The sequence below is a fragment of the Triticum urartu genome, chromosome 1A, assembly GCF_056163025.1.
Source record: "Triticum urartu cultivar PI428250 chromosome 1A, HENAU_Tu73, whole genome shotgun sequence".
Classification (NCBI taxonomy): Eukaryota; Viridiplantae; Streptophyta; class Magnoliopsida; order Poales; family Poaceae; genus Triticum; species Triticum urartu.
In genome coordinates this window covers 521,661,944-521,674,115 of record NC_141873.1, presented here as the reverse complement: position 1 = coordinate 521,674,115, position 12,172 = coordinate 521,661,944, and the positions used below count along the sequence as shown (strand labels likewise).

Genomic DNA, 12,172 nt, shown 5'->3' with positions numbered 1-12,172 from the left:
TCAGATACACCATTCTCTGCCTTCCATTGCAGCAATTCCTGTGTGGTGCCCAGCTTTTTCTTGTCACCTACGCAATTCGGGTACAACAATTTTTTGTGATCCTCTAACATGCGCTGCAACTTCTTCTTCTCCAAATCACCTGCGCAGTTTCTCTTTGCATCGGCAATGGCCCGACCTAGATCATCAATGGGCTCATCTGATGCCTCTTCTTCAGCTTCTTCCCGCATTGCCGGCTCAGCTTCTTCCCGCATTACCGGCTCAGCTTCTTCCCCCATTGTTGTATCATCGTATTCAGGGAACCCATGGCCAGGATAGCTGTCGTCGTCCTCTTCTTCTTGATTGTCTTCCATCATAACCCCTCTTTCTCCGTGCTTGGTCCAAACATTATAGTGGGGCATGAAACCAGACTTAAACAGGTGGACGTGAATGGTTCTTGACGTAGAGTAATTGTGACCATTCTTACAGCGAGCACATGGACAAGGCATAAAACCATCCGCCCGCTTGTTTGCCTCAGCCGCAAGCAGAAAAGTATGCACGCCCTCAACGAACTGGGGAGAGCATCGGTCATCGTACATCCATTGCCGGCTCATCTTCATTACACAACACCGAATAGACCAAATTAATACAAGTTCATACATAAAGTTCCTACAACACTTAAATGCAACAAACAAATAACTCTCTAGCTAAAGCATTTAAATGCAACAACAAATACGATCAAGATCGCAACTAAGGTAACAATGGATCCAACAGCATAATGATACCAAGCCTCACTATCGACGGCATATTTTCTAATCTTTCTAATCTTCAAGCGCATTTTCTCCATCTTGATCTTGTGATCATCGACGACATCGGCAACATGCAACTCCAATTCCATCTTCTCCCCCTCAATTCTTTTCAATTTTTCTTTCAAGTACTCGTTTTCTCTTTCAACTAAATTTAACCTCTCGACAATAGGGTCGGTTGGAATTTCCGGTTCACATACCTCCTAGAAAAAATTTCTATGTCAACTTGATGGGCATAATTTGTCATAAACACGAAATGCAACTAGTTTTAAAAGAGAATATATATACCACATCCGAATCATAACAAGGACGAGGGCCGACGGGGACGGATATCAAAACCATGGCACTATATGTATAGCAAACAACGTACGGGTAAGATAATTATACGAGTAACTATATATCCAAATCACACAAACATCAATTTTTATATAAAATTTCATGAACAAGAGGCTCACCACAAGGTGGTGCCGGCGACGGGACGGTGCGGGCGATCAACGATGGTTACGACGGAGATTTAGAAGGCACTAAGTAAACCACACCTACATATGCAAAGTAAGTGTTATTTTTGACCTCAAATTGCATATAAATCAAATACTAGAACATATATATATATCCTCCCAAATTACTAAACTCACAAATTAATCACTATATAAAGCATTGCAAGAGCTAATCTAGCAATGAGAGATGAAAGGACAAAGTTGCTAACCTTTGTGATCATTTGAATGGATGGGGGCCTTCAAATCTTGACAAATTTTGGGCAAAATGTGTGATGAGCTCGAGAGGAAGAGGGGAAGAACAGAGAGGAGAGGGGAAAGGGGAAGAACAGAGCGAGCTCGGGTGTGAAGGGTTTATGTAGGACGACCTTTAGTACCGGTTCGTGCCACGAATGGGTACTAAAGGGGCTGGAGGGGCCCCAGTCTAACAACATCTTGCCACCACTCTCATTAGTACCGGTTCGTGGCACGAACCGGTGCTAAAGGTTCACCACGAACCGGTACTAATGAAAGCGGCCCGGCTAGCCGTTGGAACCGGCACTAATGTATACATTAGTGCCGGCTCAAATACAAACCGGCACTAATGTGCTTCACGTTTGACCCTTTTTCTACTAGTGTTTGGAGGGATTCGGGGTGCTCTCCGCTTGCTCTCCACCATTGTAGGTGGAGAGTCCGGCTCGGACCGGGACCATATAAGCCTGAGGAAGAAATCCCTTGGCCTGAAGCAACACTAACTCGCTGTGCAGGATGGAACACTTCTCCCAGTCTCCAGGTTTAGGACTGGAAGGGTGAGAGGAGGAGCTGCGATGGCTGGCCATGGACCTTGGCTGGAGGCGCTCGGATGATTACTCGCGGAGAGGAGAAGGCGTGGTTTGGATCTGAATCCCCATCCCATTAAATAGGCGGCTCGTTTATGTGGCTAGGGGTGCGAGTGTAAAAACGCCCCAACTTTTCGCATTCGTTCGACACGTGGAAGACAGTCATTATTGGGCGTAGAAGCCAAGGGGCGCTACAGGAGAAGAAAAAAAGGGACATTATTCAATAGGTGCACAGGATTGGGAGGAGAACCCGCCTTGCAATGCCGAAGACCATCTGCGCGCCGGACTCGTCGTCATTGAAGCCTGGTTCGGGGGCTACTGAGGGAGTCCTGGATTAGGGGGTGTCCGGGTAGCCGGACTATACCTTCAGCCGTACTCCAGGACTATGAAGATACAAGATTGAAGACTTCATCCCGTGTCCGGAGGGGACTTTCCTTGGCGTGGAAGGCAAGCTTGGCGATGCGGATATTCAAGATCTCCTACCATTGTAACCGACTTTGTGTAACCCTAACCCTATCCGGTGTCTATATAAACTGGAGGGTTCTAGTCCATAGGACAACTCCATCATACAACTATCATACCATAGGCTAGCTTCTAGGGTTTAGCCTCCTTGATCTCGTGGTAGATCTACTCTTGTACTACCCACATCATCAATATCAATCAAGCAAGAGTAGGGTTTTACCTCCATCGAGAGGGCCCGAACCTGGGTAAAAACATCGTGTCCCTTGTCTCCTATTACCATCCGGCCTAGACGCACAGTTCGGGACCCCCTACCCGAGATCCGCCGATTTTGACACCGACAACCGTCTTCGTGCCTTGCTTGAGGAGCTGCAACTTCTTGAAGAGATCACGGGTGTAGTGTGTAGGCACGAAGCAAGCTCTCATCACATCCTTCATTTCCGTCCAAGTTGTGATTGGTGGTTCTCCTCTTGTTTGTCATTGCTCGATCACTTGTTCCCACCAAATGAGGACGTAGTCTTGAAACTCGAGGGAGGCCATGGCGATCTTCTTTTCCTCGCCGTAGTTGTGAAGGCGGAATATCTTTTCCACCTTCAAAGCCCATGAGAGATATTCTTTGGGATCATTGCTTCCGGAGAACTTTGGCATGGTGAACTTGAGCTTGCCATAGCGGAGTTCTTCATTGTAGTGGCAGTTTTGATGTCGCTCTTGTCATGGAGGAAGGTCCTCAAATGCTCATTCCTCAAGACGTCTCTCTTGGCGTGGAGGAGGGTCTTGAAGCACTTGTTCCACTTGGTGTCGTTCTTGTTGTGGAGGGGGACGAGGAATATGCGCTTGGTTTCGCCTTTCTTGTTGCTCTTCGCGTCGGGCAGCTTCTTCTTGTCGTGCTTGACAAAGTGCTTCCTCTTGTTCACGCACTTGATGGTTGCGCTCCTCGACAGCTCTAGTGGCCTCGCGAAGTGCGTGTTGTGCTTCGAGTGCTTGAGCTTCATGGTGTTCTTGAGCTTGTCAGATTGCATCACCGGCTTGAGGTTCTTGATGTTGCACTTGTGGAGGTATTTGCTCTTGCTCCATTGCTTCTTGCGCTTGTTGTCACGCCCTATCACATGCTCGGACTCGGTCTTGTAAGCCATTGCCTTGGAAAAGATTTTATTGAGCTTGGCGATCTTGAGGATCATCACGTCGAGGAAAGCGAGCTCGTGGAGGATTTGCATCATAAGAGGAGTAGTCCGAAGATTGCCAACTTGAGTGGCGGCTTGAGTGGCGCCGTCTTGACGAAGATGTCGAGGAAGATGAGCGTCTCACGATCATGTTGCAGCATTCTTCCATTTGTGTGGTGAACTTGGCGTCGATGTAGTCGTGGTTCCTTGCTTCCGATTGCCGAAGGTCGGTGGCGAGTTGTTCCATGCATTCACCCAAGGCTTCACTTTCTTTATGGAGAGCTCGTTGCGCGATGAAGAAGTGGCTCTTGGTGACGTAGTCGTGATCATCACCTTGCTCCTCGAAAAGTGGGTTCGCCGAAGAACTTGGCCTATCCATCATAACCAAGTGGGTAGTAGGAAAATGCGACAACAATACCAAAGTTACCTTTTCCGAGGATTGTGGATGTATCAAGTATCGCTCAATGTAATGCCACAATAGGAGAATTGGTACCGGGTTTGTTTCTCACACCTAGACAAGTAAAGCTTATGGAGTAGCTCGGTTAGGATGGTGGCAAAAATTTCAAGCAAATGTTAGTTAAGATATCGATAAGGTTGAGAAGGTTCACAAAATTTCAAGTAAAGCAAATAGATCAAAGCCAAGAATATTGTCGGATGTGGGGTTCCGGTAAACCCTTAAGGTTCGAACACTGGGGTGCGCGCGAAGTCTTTCCCTCCTACCGATCTACGCCCTAGCTCACTAAGATCTCGCGGACGAACTCGACGAACTCGCAACACAGAGAGACACAAGGTTTATACTGGTTCGGGCCACCGTTGTGGTGTAATACCCTACTCTAGTGTGGTGGTGGTGGATTACCTCTTGGGCTGATGATGAACAGTACAAGGGGAGAACGGCCTCCTGAGGTTGAGGTGTTCTTGTGCCTGGCTAACTTGTGTGGGTGAGAGCTGAGTGAACTGCTCGATGCCCCTACTGTGGTGTCTAGCTCTACTTATATAGGCCCTGGTCCTCTTCCCAAATATCGAGCGGGGAGGGAGCCAACAACGGCAGGCAAATTTGAAGGGGGACAACTAGTACAAGCTATCCTGACAAAAGTGGTCTTCGCCTGCGCAAAGCTTCTGGTGGTGATGCCGTCTTGGGCTCCACGATGACCTCCGTCTTGCCGTCCTCCTGGTCTTGGTCTCGTTGCACCAATATAGCAACCTTTGCCTGATGCCTCGGTACTCTTCCTCTGCGCTGGCCTCCTTAGAACCAAAGAGGAAATAAGGACGCTGCCCGCGCTGGCGCCCGCCTAGCGCCCGCCTGGTGCCGTTCGTCATGGCTCACGCCACGAGAGCCTCGTGAGGTTTGCCCCGCCTTGATGTCTCCGCTCCTCGTGAGCTTGCCTGGTTAGGCTACTCCAGAGGAGGCCTTGCGTCATCCGCCTCGCGAGGCTTGGACTCTCGCGAGGGTCTTGGATGCCTTGTTGATGAAGATGGGCCGTACGGCCCGCTTGCTTAGCCATGTCGTGGGCTGCAGGCAGGCAAGTCTGGTGACCCCCGTTCCCAGAACGCCGATAGTAGCCCCCGGGCCCAAGGTGTGCTCGGGCTTGGCTTTGCGGCGAATCCAAGGGTCAAGTTCGAAGCACCGCGGGCCCCTAAAGCCTGCGGCCTTGGTTGACGCGTGGTGGTTGATTGGATGTGGGCGCCTCCGCTTCCCCACGCTGCCTCGGCTACTGCACGACTTGACAAGTCCTTGCGACATGCAAGGAAAACCATCATTACCTGCGATCATGGGAGACGCCGGTTGGCCTTCTTTTGCTATAAATGGGGAGGGGGCGGAGCCCCCGTCGCCCATCTCTTCCTCGCTTGCTTGCTTCTTCCTCCTTGCTCCACTGCTGACAACAATGGCGCCCATCAGAAGGTTTTCTACTGAAGAGAAAGGAAAGGCTCCCTGTGATGACCCGGGGCCACTTCCGCCGAAGAAGAGGTCGATCCATCGCCGTGGTGAAGCGGCGATGCAGGTGGTGACGAGTCCTTAGTGCGAGCGGCCTCCTCCGGGGTACCCGCTACCCTTGTACGCCCGAGCCGAGGGCTCAGGAGGATGAAGTGACGAGCAGCGCCGCCCATGCTGCATCCGGGGTCGCCGCGCCACGGCGACGCGTGCCGTTGCCCCTGGGGTCCATGCCGCGGACTCCTCGCGTGAGTTGGTGTTGTGGGCGCTGATGCCTCCAAGCTCTTGGATCCTCTTCCTGCGGTTCTTCTGCGACGTGATGCCGCCGAGGGGGCCTCTCGAGCTTTGGTTGCAGCACGCCGACTGCAGCGCTCCGGCGACCGGAGCGGAGATCAAAGTGGTCCCCACCGGCAAGATCTTCATGACTCGCGGCTGGGGCGAAATCGCGCGGGTCTGCCATGCGAGGGGTGCCCTCGCGATCCACTTTGAGTATGACGGCGTCTCCACGCTCTTCTTCAAGGTCTTCGATGCTGAGGGCCGCCACCTAGAGTGCTGCTCCGGAGAGGAGCGCCAAACTGATGCGCGCTCCGCTCACGGCTACTCCAGCAGCAGCAGCCCTTGGGAGTCCAGCAGCTCTCCCGAGCCTTACGAGACTCCGGAGACGAGCAATGACAACTACGTGCCCCCGATCTCTCGCCGCGCTCGGAGCAGAGCCGTAGCGTCCGGCCGTCGCCGCCGCTGATCTGGATGGGGTTGGCGCCGGCCTCCCGTGGCCCACTGTTGATGATGGTGTCCGCCACGGAAGGATGTAGATAGGATTCCCCTTAGTATCAGCTTTTTTTTCCCGCGGAGAATCATGAATTACCCCGTGGGGGCATGTAAGGGTCTGTAATGTCTTTTGTGCTTATCCTCCTTGTTATGAGAATTTGGTGAACACATGCCCCGTTAAGGCTCGGTCCCCTTTTATTTCCTCGGGATAGCTTGTTGCTCTACACTGACGGGTCCCGGTCCCAAGGCGGCTACAGCCGTCGCTGGTATGCCAGGTCGCGATGCCGTGGTCAAGGCCAGGAGGTGTGCGGCCCGAGGTCCAGTAAGAGCCCATGAGGCGCGATGCTCAGGAGGTCCCCCTTAGCGCTCAAGCAGCCATGGTAAGGCGAGAAAGGGAGTCGACGTGGCTGCAACGGGGTTGCGGCAAAGCGTGAGTGACCATTAGGCCCGAACATTTAGCTGATCCGAGTGCGGGACTTATCTTGTTGATTTCGTGACGCCTCCTGACATTGCACTAGGGCTGCGCGCCTACTCGTGCAGCATAGCTAGGCCGGCCCATACGAGTTTCCCTCCCCCCATGCTCTCCTTGGTGCTCTACGTCCTCAGGTCCCGGCCCTCGAGCGAGCTCAGCCGCCGCTGGTATGCCAGGTCGCGATGCCGTGGTCAAGGCCAGGGGGTGAGGGCTGGAGAGCCAGTAAGAGCTCCTGAGTCGCGATGCTCAGGAGCCCCCCTTTTAATGCGCAAGTGAATTGCACGAGAGAAAAGGAGACTCATGGTGCCGCCTGCTATCCTTCCCTCGGGATCCCTGTGAACAGGCACAAGAAGAGACACGGTTTGCCGCTACAGCTGTCAGCCTGCCGCTGGTTGCTCTGGATGAGGAGAAGGCACTGAGGGCCTGGTGAGGTGATGTGCGCGGGGCGTGCCGCGAGCCAGAGCTCGACCGCTCAGATTTGTCGGTGTGGCAGGGAAGGACCCATGCACCAGCGTCGTGCCTGTGTGATGGCCCCAAGGGAAGCGATGATTAGGTAGGTGGTAGCAGTTGGTAGGTTAAGCATGGAGAGCCGATCAGCTTAAGTAAATGCAGGAAGATACATGCCGCCGGGTCCGGCCCGAGCGGCTTGGGGATGATGTAGCCTGAGGTGCGCCCCAACAAGGTAAGCTAAAGACATAAGCAAAAGGGATACATGCCACAAGGACGGACCCACGAGGCCTGGGAATAATGCAGCCCGAGGGGCGCTCCCAGCTAAACGAGCTTGGAAGGTGTCACCTGGTTCTTTACACGAAGTAGAGTTGGTGCAGCTGGAGGCGTGCGTTGAAGAAACGACTCCTCATGAGCCACCGGGACCCTGAGCCTCGGGAGGCTCTGGGGGCTCAGGAGGTTCCTTGAAGACCGTCTCCATCTCCTCCAGGACGGCGTGGTACCTGGCCTCTTGAGCTGCCAAGACACACCGCAGGTCGCGTTGATAGGCTGACGCCACGCTCGGCAAGCCCAAGGGCATGCAAACGTAGCTGTGTGGCGGGCCCTCGCAGCAGCCCACACGCGATGGCCAGAAGCGCTCCTGAGATGCGGCCCTGTTGATTGATAACCCACAAGTATAGGGGATCGCAACAGTTTTCGAGGGTAGAGTATTCAACCCAAATTTATTGATTCGACATATGGGGAGCCAAAGAATATTCTCAAGTATTAGCAGCTGAGTTGTCAATTCAACCACACCTAGAAACTTAGTATCTGCAGCAAAGTGTTTAATAGCAAAGTAATATGATAGTGGTGGTAACGGTAACAAAAGAGTAGTGCGAGCAATAGTAAATATTTTTGGTATTTTGTAGTGATTGTAACAATAGCAACGTGAAAGTAAATAAGGGGAAACTAGTATATGGAAAACTCGTAGGCACCGGATCAGTGATGGATAATTATGCCGGATGCGGTTCATCATGTAACAGTCATAACATAGAGTGATATAGAACTAGCTCCAATTCATCAATGTAATGTAGGCATGTATTCTGAATATAGTCATACGTGCTTATGGAAAAGAAATTGCATGACATCTTTTGTCCTACCCTCCCGTGGCAGCGGGGTCCTAATGGAAACTAAGGTATTAAGGCCTCCTTTTAATAGAGAACCGGAACAAAGCATTAGCACATAGTGAATACATGAACTCCTCAAACTATGGTCATCACCGGGAGTGGTCCCGATTATTGTCACTTCGGGGTTGCCGGATCATAATACATAGTAGGTGACTATAGACTTGCAAGATAGGATCAAGAACTCACATATATTCATGAAAACATAATAGGTTCAGATCTGAAATCATGGCACTCGGGCCCTAGTGACAAGCATTAAGCATAGCAAAGTCATAGAAACATCAATCTCAGAACATAGTGGATACTAGGGATCAAACCCTAGCAAAACTAAATCGATTACATGATAAATCTCATCCAACACATCACCGTCCAGCAAGCCTACGATGGAATTACTCACGCACGGCGATGAGCATCATGAAATTGGTGATGGGGGATGGTTGATGATGACGACGACGATGAATCCCCCTCTCCGGAGCCCCGAACGGACTCCAGATCAGCCCTCCCAAGAGGTTTTAGGGCTTGGCGGCGGCTCCGTATCGTAAAACGCGATGATTTCTTCTCTCCTATTTTTTCTCTCTGAAAGCAAATATATAGAGTTGGAGTTGGCGTCGGAAAGTCTCCAGGGGGCCCACGAGGTAGGGGGCGCGCCCTAGCCTAGGGCGCGCCCCCACCCTCATGGACAGGGTGTGGCCCCCCTGGACTTCATCTTTGGCGAGGATTTTTTATTATTTATTGTAAGGTATTCCGTGGAGTTTCAGATCATTCCGAGAACTTTTGTTTTCTGCACATAAAACAACATCATGGCAATTCTGCTGAAAACAGCATCAGTCTGGGTTAGTTCCATTCAAATCATACATGTTAGAGTCCAAAACAAGGGCAAAAGTGTTTGGAAAAGTAGATACGACGGAGCCGTATCAACTCCCCCAAGCTTAAACCCTTGCTTGTCCTCAAGCAATTCAGTTGACAAACTGAAAGAGAAAGAAAAACTTGTACAAACTCTGTTTGCTCTTGTTGTTGTAAATATGTCAAGACAGCATTCAGGTTTTCAGCAAAGATTATAACTAACCACATTTGCAATAATTCTCAGGTCTCATAATTACTCATATCAATAGCATAATCAACTAGCGAGCCATAATAATAAATCTCGGATGACAACACTTTCTCAAAACAATCATAATATGATATAACAAGATGGTATCTCGCTAGCCCTTTCTGAGACCGCAAAACATAAATGCAGAGCACCTTTAAAGATCAAGGACTGACTAGACATTGTAATTCATGGTAAAAGAGATCCAATCATAGTCACACCCAATATAAATTAATAATGATGAATGCAAATAACAGTTGTGCTCTCCAGCTAGAGCTTTTTAATAAGAGGGTGATGACTCAACATAAAAGTAAATAGATAGGCCCTTCGCAAAGGGAAGCAGGGATTTGTAGAGGTGCCAGAGCTCGGTTTTGAAATAGAGATAAATAATATTTTGAGCGGTATACTTTCATTGTCAACATAACAACTAAGAGATGGCGATATCTCCCATGTCACACACATTATAGGCGGTTCCCAAACAGAATGGTAAAGTTTATACTCCCCCTCCACCAACAAGCATCAATCCATGGCTTGCTCGAAACAACGAGTGCCTCCAACATACATCAGGTCCCAGGGGGAGTTTTGTTTGCAATTAATTTTGATTTAGTTTGCATAAAGCATGGGACTGGGCATCCCGGTGACCAGCCATTTTCTCGTGAGTGAGGAGCGGAGTCCACTCCTCTTGAGAATAACCCGCCTAACATGGAAGATAAGGGCAGCCTTGGTTGATACATGAGCTATTCGAGCATACAAAACAGAATGTTTATTTGAAGGTTTAGAGTTTGGTACATACAAATTTACTTGGAACGGCAGGTAGATACCGCATATAGGAAGGTATAGTGGACTCATCTGGAATAACTTTGGGGTTTAAGGGATTGGATGCACAAGCAGTATTCCCTCTTAGTACAAGTGAAGGCTAGCAAAAGACTGGGAAGCGACCAACTAGAGAGCGACAATAGCCATGTACATGCATTAAAATTAATAAACATTGGATGCAAGAATGAGTAGGATATAATCCACCATGAACATAAATATCATGAAGGCTATGTTGATTTGTTTCAACTACATGTGTGAACATGTGCCAAGTCAAGTCACTCAAATCATTCAAAGGAGGATACCACCCCATCATACCACATCATAACCATCTTAATAGCATGTTGGCACACAAGGTAAATCATTATAACTCATAGCTAATCAAGCATGGCGCAAGTAACTACGATCTCTAATTATCATTGCGAACATGTTTACTCATAATAAGCTGAATCAAGAACGATGAACTCATCATATTTACAAAAACAAAAGAGGTCGAGTTCATACCAGCTTTTCTCATCTCACTCAGTCCATCATATATCATCATAATTGCCTTTCACTTGCACGACCGAACGATGTGAACAATAATAACAGTGCACGTGCATTGGACTAAGCTGGAATCTGCGAGCATTCAATGAACAGGAGAAGACAAGGCAATATGGGCTCTTGGTTAAATCAACAATAATGCATATAAGAGCCACTTCAACAATTTAATCATGGTCTTCTCCTATCGACCCCCAAAGAAATAAAAACTATTTACACGGGAAAGCTCCCAACAGGAAAAATAATAATGGGAAATATTTTTGGGTTTTCTTTTTAACTACTACTATAGCAGAAAAGTAAACTACTACTAATTTTTTTGGTTTTTCTTAAGGTTTATCAAACACACAAGAAGAAAGCAGGAAAGTGAATAAACTAGCAATGGATATTACAGTGAAAGAGTATGAGCACCGACATCTAGCAATGAGTGTGTGTGAACATAAATGTAATGTCGGTGAGAAATACGTACTTCCCAAGCTTAGGCTTTTGGCCTAAGTTGGTCTATTGCCAGGGACAGCCTGGCGGATACCCGTAGGTGTAGCTGGGGTCGTACTGCGACGAAGAATAGCCGGGATCATACTGTGATGAAGAAGACTCTGACTGCCATTGGCTAACAGCCATCTCTGGATCCCAAGAATAAACTGATTGTCGTGGAGGCTCATCTTGTGGTTCCAGTTCCGAGGCTGGTGCAGGATTCTTGTAAGCTTGGACGGCAGCCCACGTAACGAGATAGGGTCCTACAAAATTAAACAAAGAAGGAGCAGGCAAGGTAATAGTTTCAGGGTGATGTTTATGAAAGAATAATTTATATTTGAGCTCTGCATTCCTGCCCTTGACAATAAAATCATGCGCTAGCATACTCTTATAATCTAGATAAGCACTAGGCAGCAATTTTTCTTCTTTCTCATGAAGCCTAATAGCTATGTTAAAATGTGCAGCGAGACGTGAAGCATAAATGCCTCCAAAGATGGGACCCTTAGTATGGTTCATACTTAACCGCCTAGCAATAATTCCGCCCATGCTAACAGTGTTATCGCGGTATAAACCATGGAACAAAATAATAATATCAGGAACATTAAGGTTCCCACAGTTCCTGCAACCAATCAAGCAACGACTAGCAAATAAGGAAAAATAACGTAATACATGAAAATGTATGCTAGTGATTCTTGCATCAGAAACCTTCCTAGTTTCTCCCACAGAGATAGTGTTAATGAACTTCTCCACCTCATTACGGTGTGGTTC

General features: G+C 48.9%; 1 protein-coding gene and 1 long non-coding RNA gene across 2 annotated transcripts; both read right to left on the bottom strand.

Annotated features, from left to right (window-relative positions):
* Window positions 1–760: 760 nt before the first annotated feature.
* LOC147992166 (uncharacterized) lies at window positions 761–1,619 on the bottom strand. Its single transcript, XR_015615125.1, has 4 exons — window positions 1,489–1,619; window positions 1,238–1,321; window positions 1,071–1,128; window positions 761–985 (listed from the first exon to the last, which is right to left on the bottom strand). It is a non-coding gene; the product is annotated as an uncharacterized LOC147992166 (long non-coding RNA).
* A 1,527-nt stretch (window positions 1,620–3,146) lies between these two features.
* LOC147992165 (uncharacterized) lies at window positions 3,147–3,767 on the bottom strand. The gene has a single exon (XM_087538951.1). The coding sequence runs from the start codon at window positions 3,765–3,767 to the stop codon at window positions 3,147–3,149; it is 621 nt and encodes a 206-aa protein (XP_087395077.1).
* Between the last annotated feature and the right edge of the window lie 8,405 nt (window positions 3,768–12,172).